The sequence below is a fragment of the Culex pipiens genome, chromosome 3 (genome assembly GCF_016801865.2).
Source record: "Culex pipiens pallens isolate TS chromosome 3, TS_CPP_V2, whole genome shotgun sequence".
Classification (NCBI taxonomy): Eukaryota; Metazoa; Arthropoda; class Insecta; order Diptera; family Culicidae; genus Culex; species Culex pipiens.
Genome location: NC_068939.1, coordinates 159,881,228 through 159,904,391, shown reverse-complemented (window position 1 = coordinate 159,904,391; position 23,164 = coordinate 159,881,228). Strand labels below are relative to the sequence as shown.

Genomic DNA, 23,164 nt, shown 5'->3' with positions numbered 1-23,164 from the left:
CCGGTGAAGACAGCTGCGGCGACGACGACGAGGACGAGGACGAGGAAGGCGGTGGCGGTGGCTGCGGGACGAGGTGCTCTTATGCAAGGAGTTTTCCAAAGAGTAAGCGCACCTTCTTGGAAGAGGGGGGAGAGATTTGGTTTTTTTGTTTACAATTTTTCCTTTATCGTGAGTTGTTTTGATAGTGCAGGTGTAGTTTTGGCGAAACTATAAAAAGTACTACAATTCAAAATGCCAGCGATTTGATAAAAAATTAAACTGTTTAAATTTGTTTGAAAATTATCTATTTTACAAAAGTTAAAGTGAAAATTCAAGCGCGTTCCAAAATATTATGTATTTTGGTGTGATCTTTTATCTCAACCCTCTAAAGCGCAATTTTTTTCGATGGCTTCTTTCACTTGTTCAAAAGGTCGTTTTGAACAACTTTTGTTCTGCCATACACTTTACTTTTCTTTTTTTTTAGATTTTTCTTGTTTAATTTTTAGTGTTTTTAAATGCATTTTTATATTGTTTAGTTTATGTTTGTTTCTAATAGTATTTGGCCTTTTTAGTTTATTCACATTTTAATTTTGAAAATGGTTGAAAAGTTTTAAGCGATTTTTTAAATCGGATAGGCTTGTAGAGGGTTAACATTGTTTCAAGTTCTGAATTATCACAAAATGCTTTATATAATGAAACAGTTAAGTTACCATAAAATGCTGTATGAAAATCGGTATTTTTTGAAGGGATTGGATAAGGACTACACTGAAAAAAAATGATACACGGTAAAAAAATTTAGTGATTTTTTATTTTACTTTTTGTCACTAAAACTTAATTTGCAAAAAACACTATTTTTTTATTTTTTGAAATAAACCAACATATCAGGAATTTCCAGGTTATGCAAAAAAATCGTTTAACGAGTTTTAAATTTTTGAATCAATACTGATTATTTAAAAAAAATCGAAGCATTTTGGTCGTCAAATTTTGTTAACTTCATTTTTCGATTTAAAATCAAATTTGCAATCAAAAAGTACTCGAGTAAATTTTTGATAAAATGCACCGTTTTCAAATTATAGCCATTTTTAGGTAACATTTTTGCGTAACATTTAATGATTGGCCTTTTGAAATGTTAGTCTTGATTTGAAAATTTTGAAAATATTGTTTTCGAAAAGATCGTTAGAAAATGGTGGATTATTTGGATGAGACTTAGAAAACATCAATTTTCCTGTTTTTAAACCTTTGGATGGCAATATCTAAACAACTAAGGGTCGTATCAACAGAGTTTAAAAAGCAAAATACATTATGAAAAAAAATTGTATTTATTCAAAAATGCATAACTAGGTCGCAGATTTTTTGCACAACCTGGAAATTTCAGAAAAGTTGGCATTTCATGTCCCCTAAAACAAATCAGAACAAAAAATAAAAACAGTGTTTTTTTTTTGCAAATCAAGTTTCAGTGCCAAATAGTTAAACTAAAAAACACCAATTTAAATTTACTATGTAACATTTTTTTCAGTGTAGTCCTTATCCATACCTACAATTTTGCCGAAGACACCAACTCGATCAAAAAATCCTTAAAAAGAAAACCGATTTTTGAATTTTCATATAACATTTTTGTATGGACAGCTGCCAAATTTGTATGGAAAATTATATGGACAAACTAATGATGCAAAATGACTTCTTTCAGCCTGATTAAAAAATACAAAAAAAATTGAATGACCAAAATCTGCGAGAATTGCTCAATTTGTAGTCTCAAAACTTAAAATGTGTACACAGCAAAAAAATGATAGTAAAATTACATCAAGGAACAATGTCAGATTTTTTGTAAAAAAAAAGTTTTGTTTTACATCAAGAACTGGTGAAATTTAGAATTGAACTTTGAACTTGAATTTTTAAAAATTACCAATTCTTACGGTTTTTGTTTCAACCACAGAGCTTGAATAAATATAACGTTATTATTCCTGATGTAAAACATTGTTAAGAAAAACAAAAATTGTCTTAAAATTTCCTTACAATTCTTTTTGCACCAATAATTTAACATTTGATGATCCTTCTGTCATTGTATGTTATCTCACTCTCCTTTAAAAGAACAAAAGTGCATTAGGGTAGTGTAAGCCGAATGTAAAGATTAGATTGAATTCAATAAAGTAATAAAGTAATAAAGTAAATAATTACTATTAATATCGAGCAATTAAATAAAATTAGTGTGCAGAAAATTTGCTGTTTTTTATATATTTTTAGTTTTTTTTTTTTAATTAAAAAACACATTGAAACTTTACAAAATTGTAAAATGTGTTCAAGCCTGCTAATAATAGATTATTATTAAATACATTTTTTTTTGTTTTCTTTTTCTATTTCCATTAGAATTTTGAGGTTTATTGAAAACTTACATAAAACTTCACAGTAAAAGAAAAGTTTAATTTCAAGTTCTGAGAAAGTGGAGGAGGGAAAAAAATGACAGGCCTTGGTTTCAAACCATTAATAAACTATGCGTTGTAAAATGCATTATATATTATTCAGTTAATTTATAATCAAAAGAAGCTTGTTAAAAAAATCTCTCATTGATTTTTTTAAATGTAAAAGGCTGTTTGGATTAAACTTTTGAAAAAAAATGTTTTTTTTTTTCTTTTATTTGCTGTATTTTAGCAATCCAATCTTCAATGTCTCTAAGGTTTTTTTTAATATTCTCAACTTTTCGACCAAAAAATATTTTCAGAAATGGACAATCATCGAGACTATTTTTAACATAAAAAAATAAATCAATATTAAAATATAAGTCGCTGTATCATGAAAACGGTGCACGTTATCAAAAAATCTGTAAAGTACTTTTCGATTGCAAAAAAGATTTTACATTAAAAACTGAAGTCAATGAAAAGTCTAGTAAATTTTCTATTTTTCCAAAAGATACATATTTCCAAAATGTCATAACACGACGGCATTTTTTTTTGTGCATACTTTTGTATTGCTGTTAAGAAATTGATTTTTTGTGGATAAAATGATCATTCAAAATTTTAAAAAATCCTGTGCCATTTTTTTGAGCAGTCCTCATCCCATTTTGTATGGACAGCTAACAAAATTGTATGGAGCCTTGTATGGGTGAACCAATAATGACACAAAATGACTTCTTTGGTCATAAGGGATGTTTGAGCCAATTCAAAAAATATAAATAAAGTCCACTTCCAGAAAACTGCTCAGATGTAAATTTACACGTTTTTCAGGTATTATTACACATTTTTTTCTGACACGAAATCATTCCACAGTCCTAAATTCCCCAAATTCAATTCAATTGTAACAAAAAGGTAAAGTGTTGGAAAATTTATTTTTATTAGATTAGAAATGAGAAATGTCATAAACTTTCAACTTATCTAAATATTTAATAGTAGTTTATGCAACAAATTGCAAAAAGAAGATTTTTTCACCACGAGTCGTACATTTATCCAACGAGGTTCACCGAGTTGGATAAATACGAAGAGTGCTGAAAAAACAAGTTTTGCAACTAGTTCCTTACATCATTTTTTTTGCAATTCCCAAAAACACCCATTGAGTGAAATTTAAAGTAGAATTTTCATGTATTTTGTCAATAAATCGTTTAAAGCAAAAAAATGTTGAAAAGTGTTACTTTTCGAAACAATTGCTGAAAAGTTCAACTTTTCAGCACCCATTTCAGTGCTGAAAAGTAGAACTTTTCAGCATTTATTTCGTAAAATTCGATTCGATTCTGTTATTTTCGGTACAGGAAAGTAGGCTAATTCGTCGTTCAAGAATGACAGGAAAAGTAAGTTGTTTCACGACGGAATTGCAAAAAATATATTTTTGCAATTCCGTCATGAAACTACTTACTTTTCCTGTCATTCTTGAACGCCGAAATAGCCTACTTTTCTGTACCAAAAATAACAGAATCGAATAGCAACACTTTTCAAAATAAATGCTGAAAAGTTCTACTTTTCAGCACTCAAATGGGTGCTGAAAAGTTGAACTTTTCAGCACTTGTTTCGAATAGTAACACTTTTCAAAATTTTTTTGATTTAAACGATTTATTGACAAAATACATGAAAATTTGACATAAAATTTCACTCAGTGTGAGTTTTTTGGAATTGCAAAAAATGTTGTATGGAACTCGTTGCAAAACTTGATTTTTTCAGCACTCTTCGCATTTATCCAACTCGGTGAACCTCGTTGGATAAATGTACGACTCGTGCTGAAAAAATCCTCTTTTTGCAACTTGTTGCATAAACTACTATTTTGGGATTATGAACGAAAGGCAGATTTTAAACTCTTGTCAGATGCGCCTGCTGCGATCGTTTTCAACTTCAGGCCAAGCAGTTGCCATGTGAGTAAATTTTGGGAAAAAATTTGTTTGAACATTTGATTGCGTACATTGAATGTAATCAACCACGCGGTTCATCAGCTGCCACAAGTTCACAAACCAACTGAGCAAATCTTACCAGGAAAACCAATTCACAATTTTTCGCTCCATTCAGGTTCAATGTCATACCACGCTGTGGCGAGATCTTATCCGCAAATGAAGTACAACAGCTAACGGTTAGCAACTAGAGCTTTTGGCAATTAATTATCCCTAACTCACTGCGTGAGTGGCCACATTCCGGAATAATTAGGAGTATAATCCACTTTTTTTTCGGGATGTCTTCCCCGACCCGGGAGCTAGCAAGATTAATGGCCCGCTTGCAGGTTACAAAATGGCCGCCCACAAGCGAAGCCGACCATAACCTGCGTTACTTGGCGTTGGGTGGCCTACTATGTTGCGTGTTGAGTGCTGTATGCGTAAGTATATACTCGATTATGCTGGAGTTTGCACGCACCCAACATAATTATGGCGAGAGAGAGAGAGAGCTCAACAAAAAAGCAGGGAGTCCCATGTATTAGAGGGAGTGTGGATGTAATGGTGCGGCGACACTCAGCGAAGCGAAATAAATAGGTTTCGGGATCATCGGGAAGAAAGTTGCTCATCACCCTCACCCACACTTGCTTACATTCCGAAGGGGGTCCCGGAATCGGTGCCGGGAGGGTCGGAACCGTTGGATCCCGGCAAAACACTTCCTATGTATACGCCATCCCGAATGTTGTCCAAACAGAGTCCTGTGAAAACATCGGGATTTTCTGCCACCCACTTGCGAGCTACATAAATTGTATTACATTGTAAGGCCACCCCCCGCTCGCCCACACGCAACTCTCTTGGTAGTGGTGTAACCTATTTACCTCCAGCAGGCATAGTTAATGGTGCCAGAAGTTCCACCCCCCAACCGCGCTCTTCCCCTCGTCACCGATTTTGGGTTCCTGCAGGGAAAAACCGGGAAGCCTTGGGCTTGATTAAGGCGGCTTGAGCCATTCACACACTCACTCGAAAAGTGGATCGATTTTCCGCCATTTTCGATTCCCGGCCGGTTTTCGGGACTTCCCTTCTATCCCGGAAAATCACGAACCACAGATAAATAGGTTAAATTTTGCAGCTCTTCAAGATTTCCACTGAATTAAAAAAAAACAAGCAAATTGTCAAATCCACTTGTCTGTGGCCAACACCGCCGCGAATATGTTAGCATTTTGATTGATAGATTAGAGAGAGGCCTTCCAGGGCGAGTGCTGGAAGAAGCTTTTTCGAGGTTCTGGAGTGTGTTCCCCAACGCGCCAGTACCCATAAATCATTGTCCCTAGGGAAGGTTCTCCCGAAAAGAAGAAGAAAAAAGTGAAAAGGCAAAAAAGCTTTTAGTTTGATCCCTTCCCCAACCCCGCTTTTCTTGGCAAGCAAACAAAAAAGAAAAAGGAAAAAAAAACTTTGTATGTCGATGAATTTTGGTAGTGAAATGGCTTGAAAGAAAAAATAATCAATTTTTCAAACATTCTTATATGACGCAGTGAGCAACGCAATGGAGAATGTGTTAAGATAGGCCTTAAAGAATAATTACAATAGATCTTGATTTCTACAAAACTATTTTTTACAGAAATTTCAAGGGTCCGCTGCCTAAATTTAACGGATTTTTATTATTTTTTTTGCGACAAAAAATATTTAAAAAAAAATGAAGAAGATTAAAAGAGGCATAATAAATCAATGCCAATACAACTAAAAGGAAAAGAAACAAAATTATGTCGAAACTTGTCAATTTGATGAAAAAACTTTAACACGCGATTGAAAACTACTTCATCATTGATAATCTTAAGGAAAACTTTTTCATGCTTGACAGCTTGCCAAACTCGCAATCTTGATTGCGACAAACTTGCAAACAAACAAAGCAAACTGTCAATCACGAAAAAGTGCAAAAAAGTGCGAAGTTGTTTGTTTGTTTGTGTGTCATAGTCTAATACCACCTTAACTAACGATTTTCGGTAATTTTTTTTCAAATTTCATCGATTTTTTATCTGTAAATTGACACATTTCATAAAGTGTAATATTACACTTTATGTTCCGGCACAAATCTGTTCACATTCCCACGAATTTATTTAATTTACTTACATTTTAGAAGGCACTGATACTTACGGAAATGTGTTATCAACTGATAAAAAAAAATTATTTTTGGAATATCAATTTATTTTCATGTAATGTTATCGACATTAGAGTTAAAACCCTATAATTAATTTAATTTGTTCAAGATTTTGCCGTTTTAATCTTCTTCAAATCGTCCTCCTAAACACCCAATTTTTTTTTATCTGAAAGAATTTTTCTTCAAGGTCTATTTGTTGTTAAAACTACAGATTTGTTTGATCCAATTTAGCATTTTCCATGTATTTGAGCTACTACTTCGTGCATCTTTTTAAACTCAATATCGAAAACGAGAATACCTTAGACAAATTTTAAAAGGGCCAAACATTGAATATAACGCCCATTTAAAATGCTAGTCTTGATTCAAAAAATTTCAAAGTATTTTTTTCGAAAAGATCGGAAAATTTCACGAATTTTTCATGTGTTAAAATTGAAAATCGGACCATTATTTGCTGAGATATGGTCATTAGAAAATGGTGGGTTGTTTTGGTGAGATTAAGAAATTTCAATTTTCTTGTTTTTTTTTTTTCTTAAAGCGGCTCTATCTCAGCAACCCGAGGTTCAATCAATTTTATAGCAAATTTTCTGAAATTGTCAAAAAAATATTTTTAGAAACGGTCACTCATGGTCACTATTTATAAAAATTGAAAAACTGCAAATATTTCGCTAGAATCAAACATTCGGTTGCTATATCTTGAAAACGGAGCCCTTAATCAAAAAATCTGTAAAGTACTTTTCGATTGAAAATTCAATTTTGCATTAAAAAATAATGTCAAACTTGTTTTTGCATGAAACTTCGATTTTTTCCAAAAATCACTATTTTTTCAAAAATTTATAACTCGGCGGCAGATTTTTTGACCATGTTTCTCTTTGGCTCAAAAGTTGCGGATTTTGTCCCCTAAAACATATCAAAAAATCTCGAAATTCAAAATTTCGTATTTTTGGGAAATTGAGTTTTAGTAAAAAAAAAGTTGATAAAAAAACTGCAATTTTTTTTCCGTGTACCTATTTTTTTCTCAAAAGTCCTCAACAATACCTACAACTTTGCCGAAGACACCAAATTGATCAGAAAATTCACTCAAAAGTTACAGCTGTTTGAATATTTACATACCATTTTTGTATGGACAGCTGCCAAAATTGTATGGAGACTTGTATGGGTGAACCAATGACACAAAATAGCATATTTGGTCATAGGGAAGGCCTCCATAAAGTTTGAGCCAAATCAAAAAATACAAATAAAATCCATTTCCGGTTTTGGTAGAGAATTGCTCACATTGTTTTTGGAGAAATCTTAATTTGACTACAATTTTTTGCCTAAACTTCTCTATGGTTCAAAAGTTGCGGGTCGTTGTCTTCTGAAAACAAAATCATAAATAAAGTATAAACTGTTTTTTGGAAATTTAATTCTTGTCAATCATAAAGGTGAATTAAAAAATTGGACATTTTTTCCGTAAACCTACATAGTTTGCAAATAGTCCAATTCTTACAACTTTGCCGAAGACAAACCTTTGAATACTAACGTGCCATTTTTGTATAGACAGCTGCCAAAATTGTAAGGAGACTTGTATGAGTGAACCAAAGGCACAAAATTGCTTCTTTGGTCATAGGGAAGACAAAGTTTGAGACAAATCAAAAACATAAAAAAAATGCAGGATAAATTAGAGTTTCAAACACTTCTCAGAGAGTGTATGAACTATTCGTGCTTATTGCTGGTTTGTCGTTTTTTTTTGGTTTTAAGAAGAATTCTAGATTCAATTGATTGTTGTCTTCCAAGTATTCATGCCTTCTCAATAATAACCTCTTTATGGCTTAATTCGGTGGAATACTTTGCTCTGCCAGAAATTCTCCGATAAATAAGTAATGCCGATGATAACAATTCGCACCAAACCATCAAGACCTCCTCCACAAAAAAAAGAACAGAAAGGAAAACATTAAGCATAATGAAGTATACAACATCCAACTTTATGCTGAGCCACGCAAACAAATTATCCAGTTCCGTTGAATGAACCGCGGTCATATCTGCGCCATCAGAACAAGAACAGGAAGAAACTCTCACTTTCGTAATTTTCCTCGCTCGCGAGGAAAACGCCATTCGAAGATAGGCAGCAAGTGCCAAAGCAACAACAGCTCATAAAAATGAAACTTTGAGCAGCATTTAGCTGTTTGGAAATTTGATTATGTTTCACCAACCTTCAGTCAAAGAAGCATCCGCGACATTAAGGGGGAAGGCCATCTGGTCAGGAAAATCGCGGGCTCGCTAGCTCAAACACACAGCGCGCGCAATAATAATCAAGGGAAAAGCGCGAACCCAAGTGTTTGTACACAACACACATCAGGGAAACGCACAAAAAATCACACTTTGTTAAGGGATGGGCGGGATGCGGGATGGAGTGGAAGTGGGGGACTCGATCCTAACTAGGTCAATCGATATTTACGCTTTCGCTGGTTTTTCCCTGTTAACTTCCCTTGAAAACAAATTACATTTCCTCCATCCACTACTGCTCCACCCCTGTAAAAATTCATAGTATTGTATGTACTTCACCACCATTACACATACATAACCAAAACAACCCGGAAGCGAGCTGACGAAGTGTGCGTGAGAGATCCTGTAGGATTCGGTTTCGAACGGTCCATCGGAAAAAAAACGGGGGAAATGGGGAAGCTTTCCGGGGAGGGAAAATGCCGGTTTTGTTGGAGGGCGCGCAAAAAGCTTCGACTTCACCACTGCCAAACTGGTCGGTGTTTAGAACATTGGATGGAAACCTCGGGATATTGAGCCGGGAATCTATTGAACGATGGTGTAGGCTTAACATGATTGGTTTCAATAAGCTTGAGTTATGTGTTTTGGGCACTGTGTGATGGGACACAATGACACTGATTCAATGAACAGGGGGAGGTGATTTAAGCTGCGGTTTAATCGCAATACATTAACGGAGTTGGTTAATCCTGGCTGAGCTTGAAATCTCTTGGAATGATTTTCGAATGCTGTTTCATTGCACTTGACTAGACGTTTTATTTGTAATGAACCATGCGTCTCCATTCTTAAACAAATTTAATATAAGGCAAAGTAAAATTTAGAAACATGCGTTACAAAAAAGACAGCAAAACCTCCGCCGGCAGAATCGCATGCTAATTCCTGCACATCAACTTTGTCCTTGGCCTTAAATTTTGTTCTAGTAGGTTTCCCATGCAGATGCAGGATTCATGTCTGCGTGTAACATTACATGATATAACAGCTCAATTTGGATCAATGATCTGTGAACAAAAAATATTTCTGTTAGGATAAAGAAATAAGACAGTGAAAAAAAATAATTTTACCGTCATCAGAATATATATCAGAATTATATAATTATTGCATTATCGAGTCTGTATTGTATTTTTCGCATCCCTTTTATTTCAAACAATAAATGACAGTTTGGTTTGTTGAATATTACCCTTTTTGAGTAATTTTAACTAAATACAGTCCAGTCTCGATTATTCGAAGCCTCGATTATTCGAAGTTTCGATTATCCAAAGTTCGCTTATCTGAAGGTTTGTATGGGACTTCGGATAATAGAAACTTTTAACATCAAAATCGATTTCTGTGACACGATTTTAGTCAAATTTGAATGGTTGATTTCCCATAAAATTAATTAAATGCATTTTTTCAATATTTCATCACCGCCATCTTGGATTTTAAAATTCTAAATCTTTTTAGAATAGTTTAGGGGTACAAACTAAAGCTCAACAATAAAAAAAAATACAACGAAAAAAATATTTTTTCGTGTTTTGATTATCCGAAGTGATATTTTGTCAAGGTTTTCGGATAATCGAGTACGGACTGCTTAAAAAATGAGAAATTCAAAAAAAAACTTATCAAAACTTAATGTTGACATTAAACTTTTTTTCAAAACTTATCAATTTTATGATTTGAAAAAACTACACCATAAAAAAAAATATTTGGATAAAAATTAAAAAAAATCCAAATTCGTTTTGTTAAGTTATACTGAAATCGAACTTTTTAGATTTTTAAGTCCAAAGGTTTTAAATTTATAAAACGATAATAAACGTAATTTTAATTACACTTGAAGTGAAAAGAAGATTTTTGGAGAATTTTTGAATTGTAAAATGAGTTATTTAAAACTTCAAGTTTTGTTAAAAGTCACCCAAAATCCTTTACAGTTGTAAATTATGAAATTTCAATTTCAAAAAATCTAAATTTACAGTCATCCCACATATTTGGAATACCCACCAAATTCGGAACACTTTTGTGATAATTTGTCAATAGCATGCCAAATTAATTGTTTCTGTCGTCCCTACTATTTTAAGGACCTTTAAAAAAAAAAGTAGCCATTTATAACAAAAAAAACTGCATCTCAAGACTATTTCATTCAGAGCAGCAAAAGTCTGCCTTCAAATTACATGTTACATAATTGTGGGATGTTATTGTGCCAACCTCCTGTGGCCGAATGGTTACGGGTTTCGCCTCATAAGCGGAAAGTCATGGGTTCTTCTCAGGGTGGCAGCCTTAGGTTTAAGTTCAGAGGTAGCAGCAACCGTATGAGTATAAAACGGTTGCTTCACGTGCTCTTCAAGCATAGGGACGTGGCGTTACATCGTGCTGCCACCTGGTTTTTTTAAGCGCAAGAGTGTAAAAGTGCTGAGTCATCGTCTAAAAATAGACGGCGTCCTATCTCGCCCAGCAAAATGAAGTCGATAAAGTAGTCAGTTTCGATGAGAAAAAGTGGAAAATGTGGTCTAAAAATAGCGACGCCATCCCCCTATGTGATCGATCTTGGGATATTCCTTTGCGCCTCTTCCCAAAATACTTTCCTCGTGTCTTCGCATGTAAATAATGCCCAGCCGATCGGTATTGCACTGCAGTCCAGTCGCATTGTCCAGATCAGAGCAAAGGGAACACCGCAAGAATAGCACCGCAAAAAGACAATTGTCTTTACAAGACCCCGCGCGGCAAATAATAGCTGCTGGGAAGAGCTTGAAAAATGACACGAAAAAATTGTCACCGCGGTTCTAGCGATACATAGCTTACTTACTTTACTTTTTTACTTTTGTTGGCGCTACACCATTAGCTTGGCCTGCTGCACGATTCTCCGCCAACAAGCTCGGTCCATGGCTGCTTGTCTCCAGTTTTGCGGGGCACCCACTCTCTCCAAATCGTTCTCCACTTGGTCCACCCACCTCGCGCGTTGCACCCCCCTACGTCTTGTTCCTACCGGCTCCGACACAAACACCAACTTCGCAGGGTTGATCCTCTGGTTCCGCTGGCTCAATTGCTCGGGTCGCTCCGGCATCCTAGCAACATGACCCGCCCACTGCAACCGTCCAGCCTTCGTGACCTTCCGGATGCTTGGTTCGTTGTAGAGTTGTGCAAGTTCGTGGTTCATTCTCCGCCGCCATCCGTCGTTCCCAAATACGCCGCCGAAGATGGTCCTGAGCACTCGACGTTCGAATACGCTTAGCGCTCGTAGATCCTCCTCGAGCATTGTCCACGTCTCGTGCCCGTAGAGGACGACCGGTCTTATCAGCGACTTGTAGATGGAACACTTCGTATGTAGGGAGAATTTCCGGGACCTTAGGCTCTTGTGGAGACCGAAATAGGCACGACTTCCAGCGATGATGCGTCTCCGAATTTCCCTGCTGCAGCTGTTGTCCGACGTCACCAACGATCCGAGGTATACAAACTCCTCTACCACCTCGAATTCGTCGCCGTCGATCGTAACGCACGGTCCAATGCGAGCCCTAAGGGACTCGGTTCCTCCTGCCAGCAGGTACTTTGTCTTCGCCACATTCACCCTTAGCCCAACCTTTTCTGCTTCCCGCTTCAAGCCGGTGTACGCATCAGCAACCGCCTTGAGCGTTCTGCCAACAATGTCCATATCGTCGGCGTAGCAGATGAATTGGTTGGACTTGCTGAAGATCGTGCCCCGCATATTGAAGCCCGCTCGTCTCATAACACCTTCCAGTACCACATTGAAACAGAGGCAAGAAATCCCATCGCCTTGCCTTGCGATACATAGCGTACAAGGCAAAAGGAATGGAGTTTACAGCATCTGGATGGAACAGCACTTTTCCTCTCAATAGGAACTGTGTTATAGATCTGGAAATGCTTAATAACAGTAAAAATGGGTAACACGATACAATAGTCCTTGTAATCAGGATTCCGTGTCTTAATACTCAAACAGAAAAAAAAAGTCCCGCCCGTGTGGATCAATCGGACCGCGCACTGGACTCACAATCCAGAGGTCGCCGGTTCGAATCCCGCGGCGGGCGCTCTAAAATTCTTTGTGTAAATATGGGTATTCGGCGCCGTCGCTCCGTGCCATACTTTCATACACTTAGGAGACCAGGGCGGCGAAGTCCTTGTAGATAAAAGGAAGACACTAGTGATTGGTACTAGCAATGGTGGCCGATAGCTATAAAGTCAACTTCGTTTTTTTATTGTGCCTCCCACAATTGTGAAACACCTGAAATTAACTGATATTTTCACAAAAAAAAAGATATCAGACCATTCATAAAACATAACTAAGCTTGAATTTCTTTGGTTTCAGTGCGTGAAGTCATTATTTTATGAAAATTATTTAGGTACTCATGGAGAGAACTAAAGCTTGTTCACATCCGTAAGAAAAAAGTGTTCCGAATTAGTTTGAAATCCACAAATTCGGAACACTTTTTTCTTACGGATGTAAACAAACTTTGGTTCTCAAAGATTTTCTTCAAAAACTTGATATAAAAGTTAAAATTTGCAGTTATTCGATACAGCATTCGAAAAATTGCAAGAAAAGCTTTCAAATGAAGGTAAAAGCGAATCATTAAGTTCAATTATCGATTTGATATGATTTTTGAACATTGGCCGATCTGTAAACCGTTCCGAATATGAGGGATGACTGTACATATTTTCCGAAACTGTGAGAACATTTAAATTTCACAATCGTACACATTTTGTAATCATGGCCTGAAATTTCAATCAACTCTATTTTTTTTCTCTATTGAGAAATATTAAACAAATCAGGAGTTTTTTTTTAAATGTCCAATAAACCAAACTTTCAGTTTTTGCTTTTTGGGTGTTTTTTAATACCCCTGACTCAAGGCGGTTTCAAAAACACCCAAAAAGCAAAAACCGGAAATTTGGTTTATTGGACCTTCTCAAAAAAAAAAAAAAAACTCCAGAAACGAATAAAAGCTAAGCTTTTAAAACATTGCTCATCAATTCCATAATTTCTTTTTTCCCAAATCAGGAATTCCCGAATCCCGGGATTTTTCATAATTTGTCCCGGGAATTCCCGAAATTAAAAAAAAAACAATTTTTAGTCTGGAAATTTAGATTTTGTTGTGAAAATAGATGAATAGTTGAATACCTCATAATAGATAATAATGTTAAAGCATTATAACTTGTATTCGGCATATATCAGCATGATTTGGTACATTAGGGGAAACTGTTGAAATTTTAGTTTACTGATCTGCAAAATGCCTAGCACTTTAAAAAAATATTGAAATATCTAGGTGTATTTATGATTTAAAATGAAAATCAAATCAAATTATTTTTCATTAAACAGTGCCGTGTGGGGCTAATCAGAACAAATGAAACGAATTAAGACACTTATTTAGCCATTTTTTGCATGATGTTTTGAATAACTTTGGTTCAAACAGGAACAGAACAAAACAATTTCACAGAACACCGATTTTTTTATTTTTTGCTTTAAAATCTACTTATCTATTCAGACTGTATTCCAGTTTTTTCCTAGTAACTTAAAGATAATTTGTAAAATATGTTTTTTTTTGCAAAAGTTTTTTTTTGTAAAAGTTGAACTTTTCAATACAAGTATCAATAAGCAGTTTTTATTTTTTTTAATTTTAACGGTGTATTTAATAAACTTATGGAAAAAAATCAAGTCGCTAATTTAAATTCAAAATTTATCAAAACTTATCTAAAATTTTAAATTGACTGTTGTCATTTTATTTGTTGTCGCCTCTTGTTTTTTTAAAGATATTTTCAAATAAATTTTTCAAGCTGTTCTGATCATGTCATATAAAAAAAGAAATATTTTTATATAAGTTTATTAAATTTGAATCACTTTGAAGTTCATTTCAAATCCAAATCACAACAAAAAACAAAAAAAGTTATTTTAATTCTCTTTTTGCAATTCCGTCGTGAAACTATTTACTTTTCCCGTCATTCTTGAACGACGAAATAGCCTACTTTTCTGTACCAAAAATAACAGAATCGAATAGCAACACTTTTTAAAATAAATGCTGAAAAGTTGAACTTTTCAGCATTTGTTTCGAAAAGTAACACTTTTCAACATTTTTTTGATTTAAACGATTTACTAACAAAATACATGAAAATTTGACATAAAATTTCACTCAGTGTGTGTTTTTTGGAATTGCAAAAAATGTTGTATGGAACTCGTTGCAAAACTTGATTTTTTCAGCACTCTTCGTATTTATCCAACTCGGTGAACCTCGTTGGATAAATGTACGACTCGTGCTGAAAAAATCCTCTTTTTGCAACTTTTTGCATAAACTACTATTAAGCAATTTAAAACTTGTCGTCCTTGTTAAGATTGAACAGTTGATTATCACCAATTAATATGATTGAGCTAATTCTATGATTTTAAGCTTGAAAACCGTAACAAATGTAATAAAACAATGAAGTTTATGACTGTTTCATAAATTTCCCGGGATCCCGGGAATTCCGGGATTCCAAAAATATTTTTCCCGTTTCCCGGGAAATTCAAAACCCCGGAAATTTAGACGCCCTACTTTAAAGGGTAATTTTTGATCGATTTATCTGATCAAAACTTAAATAAAAAAAAAATAGGAAATCCTCATTTTTTCAATATGCTTTAATTAGAAGCTAGATAAAATTTCTTGTTTAAAAAGACAAAACTTTTGGGTTTATGTTTACAAACTATCATCTTTACTATGAAAAGTCAAACGCTAAATGATTACCATACCGATTTATCACTGTTTTATTTTATTTTAAATATGAAAATGATTTTTAATTTGGATTTAGTTGCCTTTACAGAAAAAAAATCCAAACAGTTTACAGAACCACCAAATTCCGCGGTCTTCGAGTGCACTCTTTCATGCAAAAACCTCAAACAAAGGTTTGACCACATGCTGAAAATTTGGTTGTTCCTTTTTTTCCAGGGCAACCATCGCACCCTTCCTCGCTCCCTCCCCCTCTCTCCGTGGAAGGAACCCCCTTCTCGGGCACAAAATGTGTGTCAGGTCAAACCCCACATCGCCACACTCCAGCAGCCCGTTGGCCAACTTTGTAATGCACTGGCAACACTGCCAGTCACCGACGGACGATCAGCACAGTGGCAGCCCGGCACGGTTCCCGGCTATGCTGCCTGCCGCTTTTATGTGCAGGGAAAATTACACCCCTGAAACCGGTGGGGAGGGGGGGATTGAGGGGGGGAACACCCTTATGTACTATGCTGCTGCTGCTCCAGAGTGGTGATGATTTTTCCCCACTCACACACTTGCGACGAGAGTGAATCGACTTTTCCAACGTACGAATACATTGTAAAGGCCCGCGTCGTCGTCGTCGTAGTCGTCAACACAAAATATGTAACGCGGTGCCGCCACACTAAAATAGGTCAGAATTTTGCGCTGCTGGAACCGACTTGGGTCAGGAACGGGCAGCGATTGTGTCCCTTTTCCCGAAAACGACGCGGAGTACCGCGCGAGCGACCGTTCGAATCGGTTTGTGTTTTGTGAAAAAGTGGGTTAAAAGTGCAACGCCAGGAGTAGCAACAGGATGATGATCCGATCGTTGATGGCCGCCACCGCGGCCGGTCATCACGGGTTGGATTTGAGCGCGCCGAGCAGCCGCTCCTTTGTGGCCCGCCGGACGATGGTGTTTAAGCCAAAGGTTGTCAACACAAAACCCCGAAAAAAAAATTATCATGGAAATTATTCGTCTTTTATCCCCCTCTTGCAGTTACAGCAACTCAGTTTGACCCAGTTTTACACCAGCCAGCAGCATCACTAATCAAAACCATTCTCTCTCTCTGCTTTTGCTTTCGTTTTGCAGGCCAGCCAACCGATCTACAAATGCACCTGGAAGGGTTGTGGTGTCATCTACACGTCCTGTTCTGAGATTACGGCCCACGTCCGAAACGCACATCTGGGGTGAGTACAAACGGAAAATCGGGTGGAATCCAATGTTGAAAAGCACCATGCTGCTCCACGTCGTGTTTTGAAGGGGGTGTTTGCACCGATTAGATGTTGAGTGGAAATTCGACAAAGCAAAAAGATTCAATTTGATGATTTCAGTTTTGATCTAATCTAATCTAATGGAACAGATTTCGTAGAATCATCAAAGGGAGGGAGGAGGCGTGGACATACCGTAGCAAACGCTCCGAGTGATTCATAGATATAATGATGTGGGGTGTTTAGAGAGATAGTTAGGGAAAGGTAGTTGTATTGTATAGTAGAAGACTTTGTACCATTATTTCATTACCACTGATGAATTAACTTCACAGTAAACAAAAAAGTTTAATTTTGGGAGGTTACAAATTTGATGTGAAATTACAAATTTTTACGCGAATTCTGTCACCATTCGCAGTTGTAATACAGTCATGCCTCGGTTTAGCACCGCATATGGGGGATGCAAAACCGAGGCATGCATAACTGAAGCACAGAGCTTGGCTATAATCGAATGAAAGTCACAAAAATACGTATTCTTCCTGTATTTTGAAAATGCAATTTTTTACTCCAAAAAAAAACCTCCAAATATTTGTTATTGAAATATGGGTGTCAAATTAACGTGTTTTTGTCATACATTTCGAATGTCTTACAATTTTTTTTATATGCTGAAAATTTTCACAAAAGTACGTATTTTTGAAAAAATACTCCAAATTTCAGTTTTTTTTGCAAAATTGATCGGATTTTTTCATACATTTCAAATGTAATAACAACCTTTTTTGAAAATACTAAAAATTTTCACAGAAATACTTATTTTCGAAAAAAAACACTCAAAATTTCAGTTCGGTAACAAATTGTTGGATTTTTTTCAAACATTCCGAATGTAATAAATTTTGAAACTTTGAAAATTTGAGTATTTTTTTGAAAATACGTAGTTTTGATACCCATATTGAAAAAAAACTTAAACTTTGAGTATTTTTTAAAAAAAAACGTAGTTTTGTGATTTTTTTTAGTATTTTCAAAAAATGTTGCTATTATATTCTAAATGTATAAAAAAAATCCGATCATTTGATACCCATATTGTGAAAAAATAAATTTTGTTTTTTTTTTCAAAAAAACGTAGTTTTGTGAAAAAAAAAGTGTTTAAAAAAATGTGTTAAAACTTTCGAAATGTATGAATCAATCCCGATCGTTTGATACCCATATTGTAAAATAAAACATAAATTCGGAGTGTTTTTTTTTTTTTTCAAAATACGCAGTTTTGTGATTTTTTTTAGTATTCTCAAACAAAATTATTACATTCGAAATTAATGCAAAATTCCGATCGTTTGATACCCTATTGCAATGACAATAATTTTGAGTATTTTTTCGAGAAACATTGCATTTTCAAATTAAATACAGGAAAAAATCTTTTTTTTTGTGAAAATTTTCATGTTATGAAAAGTACAATCGATAGCTGGCATCATCCCGATTCATAACACTCTAATTTTTTATGCTAGTGTGATTTTCCATACGATTATAGTCAGTGCTAGTTAATCACTAGGCCGTGCCTAACCGAGGCAGCTGAACGAATCAAAACCGGGGCAGTGCAAAACCGGGGCATCACTGTATTACCATCCATTATTAACTGTGTTAGCGGCCGAGTGACTAGAGGCTTCGACTACCAATGCAACGGTAAAAAAATCCCACAAAATTGTGTTATGCAATTCAAAATTTAAGATTTTTTTTTGTTTAAAAAAAACAGAATTCGTCAACTTAAAATTCATTCTTGTGATGTGCACTTAAATTTAAAATATTCAACTTAAAAAACAAAGCCTAAATAAATTTTAAGAAATAGATCGCCACGTTCATTTAACTTTTAAAATAATAAAAAATAAGTGCGTCTATTCCGGGAATTTCCGGAACAAAATTCCCGGGATCATAAAAAAACCGGCAATTCCCGAATCCCGGGAATTTTTATATTATGTCCCGGGAATTCTCAAAATTGGAAAAAAAATAAATTTTGGTCTGGAAATTCTAATTTTCTTGTGGAAATGAACAGTTGAATACTAAGAAATCGATAGAAAAAAAATTACCATTTATCAGCATTCATTTGGCTTACAAGGGAAAATTGTTAAAATTTGTAAAAATGTTTTCTTTTAAATTTTATATGTTTTTGAAAAGACTAATAATCATGATTGAAAATAAAAAAAAACATTTTATATTATTTTTCAACAAACATCTTTGCCAAATCAGGAGAAATGTATTGAATTAAGACAGCTGTTTTAGTCATTTTTTTTTTTTTTTGCATTATGCATTGATATTTTATTGATTTCGGTTGAAACAGGAACAGAACAAAACAATGACTACTCCAATTTCCAAATTTATTGCTCTAAAATCTCCTGTACCTATTCAGACTGTAGTCCCGATTTTCTCCAGTTTGCGGTAGTTGTTAGTAAAATATTATATTTCTATAAATTAATAATCCAAAGTACAACAAAGAACAAAAAATCTTTAAGCTATCTAAAAACTGCTATCCTTGTTTATATTGAAGTCTAGACTTTTTTTGATTAGGTCCTAAAATCCTATGAAACACAATAGTTTATAAGACCTTTTCAAAAAAAAAACTGTAGATTATTACTAATTAATAGGGTTGAGCTTATTCTATGATTTTAAGCTTGAAAAATATAACTAATATAATTAAGACGATATAAATGTTTCACAGTAGGTATCCAAGTATATATTTTAATTTGATGCCATTTCAAATTTGATAACTCAAAATTTATACATTAAATGTTAATTTTGTATCTATGATTTAAATAACATTAAAACACTCAATTGTTTTTATTGCTACATGGCTCAAAACCAAAAAATAATAACTCAGAATTAAATTGAAATATTATCGACTTCTTATCTCTTTAAATTTCAATACTTGTTTAAAATTTTCATATTTTTTCTTCCTGTGGTCAGAAATTATTTTTGTGATGTCCTAAAAAATCCAACATTTGACTTAAAATCAAATCATTTTGACAAAAAAATAAAAAGATTGTTCAAGATTGTTCAATATCAAGTTTTGGAAAAAAAGCATAAATAATAAGTTTTGGAAAAAAATAGAAATAAAAAAAAACTCATGCGTAAAAACTCGAAAGCACCAAGCTGCTCCACCATTCTTTATGCATTCGATGGAGACGCACGGTCTCTTACAAAACAACCAAACTAAATCCTCAAATTCCCTTCTTCCAGCCCCCGCAAACCGGAGGAGGACAGCGACGAGGAGGACTTTTTCTTCACCGAGATCGAGGATGAGAGTGACAGTGGCAGCGGCCACCAGCACAACTCGTCGAACCAGCAACAACAACAACACCACAACCACCACCAAAACAACCATCACGGCACCGGAAGTGCGCGCCATCCGCCGTCGCCACCGACCCTGAGCCACCGTGACATGGCCCGGCCCCCGCACGAGGATCCGGAGTACCAGCGGCAGATCGTTGGCAACTACCGGCAGGGCCTGCTGTCCATGTCGTCTGCCGCGGCGGCAGCAGCAGTGGCAGCCCAGCAGCAACAGCAGCAGCAACATCTCGTCCACCAGCAGCAGCATCCGCAACAACAGCAACACCACCAGCAACAGCAGATTCATCAACAGTTGGGTGCGGCCATCAAACCGCCACTGCCAGGCACCGTCGGGCAGCAGTTTCACCAGAGTTTGAACAACAACAACAACAATAACAGCAGCAGCAGTGGGTCAGCGGTGGTGTTGGGCAGCAATGGAAGTGCCGCCAACGGAACCAATATCCACACGTCGCCGCTGATACACCACAACTACACCTGGTCGCAGGTTAGTCCGGTAAGTAGATGTTTTGTTCGATATTATTTTTCTTCTGTTGAAAATCCATCAACTAAGGATTTGGTTTTTACAAATCAAAATCCGTATTATGGTCCTTTGGTTACTCATGCAGTTTTTGAGTCTTTTTATTTTCCATTAACTTTTTCACATTCTAATGGAGCAGTGACCAGACCAAATAGCTCTGTATTTAATTTTTACAAAACTTATTGTGAATTTTTTTTTATATTTTCCTCAAACTTTGTTGTGGTTCACCCATACAAATCTGCATACAATTTTGACAGCTATCCATACAAAAATGGTAAATAATCATTCGAAAATCTGGAACTTTCTGATTACTGATTACGTATTGATGAGGACTGTTCAGAAAATATAGGTGCACGGAAAAAAATCTTGTCGATTTTTTAAATACTTTTTTTACAAAAAAAAAACTCAATTTCCCAAAAATTGATTTTTTGATATGTTTAAGGGAACCAAACCCCGCAACTTTAGAGCCATAAATTTTGGCGCCTTTTGAAAAAATAGTGATTTTTGAAAAAAAAATATGAAATTTAACACAATTTCATGTTTTATGTCAATTTGAATTTGAAATTGAAAAGTACTTTACAGATTTTCTGATAAAGTGACTCGTTTTAAAAACATAGCCAACGAAAATTTAATGTTAGTGAAATTGTTGCAGTTTTTATGTTTTTTTTAATAATGACCATTAGTGACCATTTCTAATCATTTCAGTTTTTAGTAGCAGTATTTAAAAAAAAATCAGTAGTAGAAAATTTTAACGAAATTACGATTTTACTAGTCAAATATTAAGAATAGCCGGTTTTCGTCAAAAAACATTAAATTTTAATGTACGCGAAAAGTTATTTTTATAAACTTGGCCAATACTTAGATATTGTTTCGCTTTGCTAGGAGACGGTGATTTTCAGTGATTTTAGTGGATGGCAGACTGGATTTCGCCATGTATATGTGATGTTTTCCAGAACAGGTCGCATAGGAATTAATAATTGGGAATAAAACCAATTTCTTCTGAACCAGAATCCAAGCCGTCCATTACCACAAACAAGTAAAAGGACTTAGAAGATGGGAATTATTGAACTACACATTATTAAGGGGCAAGGGAAAATCTCCACGGTTTCCAGTTTCCCAATACTTAGATATTTTGAAAAACTTATGATTGCCGGGAACCGTGGTGTAGGGTTAAGCGTGGTAGCCTCTCACCCAGTCGGCTTGGGTTCGATCCCAGACGGTCCCGGTGGCATTTTTCGAGACGAGATTTGTCTGACCACGCCTTCCGTCGGACGGGGAAGTAAATGTTAGCCCCGGTCTAACCTAGAAACTTCTTTAAACGATATTACGAAAATTCGAACTCAAAAACATTATTTATTTTTTTTTTAAAATAAATATGATTTTTAAGTTTTCCAATCTTTGTGAACAGATTTATGAAAAAATCTGTCTTGTAACTTTATGTTTGTGGATTTGATATTGTATTAGACCATTCTATTCATTTTCGATGCAATATTTTTAGTAGTTTTTACATGTTTCCACCATGGACAATTTTTCATAAATAGTCTAACTTCAATTCGTTTAAATTTTTTTACGGGTCTTTGTCTAGTTTGATAAGAAAAGTTCTAATTTCAAAAATATTGAAGTGGATTTTATATCTCAAAAGTCAAATTTCCCTAACTAACCAAACTGTACTAAAGCGATTACTGTTCAGCGCTGAAAGCTTTTTTACAGCTGGGTTTTTGTTATTATATTTAAATAGTCATCTTTAAACATATTTTAAAATCAATATTTTTTTATAAATTTCTGCGAGTTTCTTTTTTTTTCATTCTCTATGTGACGCGTTGTGCCTATTCAACCTTTATTCCACTTTATATTTTTTTTTTCAATTCGGCCTCTTGTATTTCGAGATTTTGTCTAGATTCAACATAAGTATCACCTCACAAGGTAATTTTGTGGGCTAGATAAGGCTAGTAAAAATTTTATTTGAAGTTTTTGTCCCTCAGCTTATGGTCGATGCGGTCGATTTAAAAAAAAAATAAAAAATAACATAATTTGATTTTCAAAACTCATTTGAGCAGTTCTCTAGGATTTCGGTCATTCGATTTTTTTTTGTATTTTTTAATCCGACTGAAACTTTTTTGGTGCCTTCGGTATGCCCAAAGAAGCCATTTTGCATCATTAGTTTGTCCATATAATTTTCCATACAAATTCGGCAGCTGTCCATACAAAAATGATGTATGAAAATTCAAAAATCTGTATCTTTTGAAGGAATTTTTTGATCGATTTGGTGTCTTCGGCAAAGTTGTAGGTATGGATACGGACTACACTGGAAAAAAATAATACACGGTAAAAAAAATTTGGTGATTTTTTTATTTAACTTTTTATCACTAAAACTTGATTTACAAAAAAACACTATTTTTAATTTTTTTTATTTTTTGATATGTTTTAGAAGGCATAAAATGCCAACTTTTCAGAAATTTCCAGGTTGTGCAAAAAATCACTGACCGAGTTATGAATTTTTTAATCAATACTGATTTTTTCAAAAAATCGAAATTTTGGTCGTAAAAATTTTTCAACTTCATTTTTCGATGTAAAATCAAATTTGCAATCAAAAAGTACTTTACTGAAATTTTGATAAAGTGCACCGTTTTCAAGTTATAGCCATATTTAAGTGACTTTTTTGAAAATAGTCGCAGTTTTTCATTTTT

At 34.8% G+C, this 23,164-nt stretch overlaps 1 protein-coding gene across 2 annotated transcripts in view; it reads left to right on the top strand.

Annotated features, from left to right (window-relative positions):
* The window catches only part of LOC120413806 (zinc finger protein 395-like), a 113,225-nt gene that overhangs the window by 78,802 nt on the left and 11,259 nt on the right, over positions 1 to 23,164 (top strand). For both annotated transcript variants that reach the window (XM_039574772.2, XM_039574765.2), the window contains 2 exons: positions 16,515 to 16,612; positions 19,850 to 20,453. In XM_039574772.2, the coding sequence (XP_039430706.1) occupies positions 16,515 to 16,612; positions 19,850 to 20,453 (702 nt within the window). The remainder of the gene's footprint in view (positions 1 to 16,514; positions 16,613 to 19,849; positions 20,454 to 23,164) is intronic.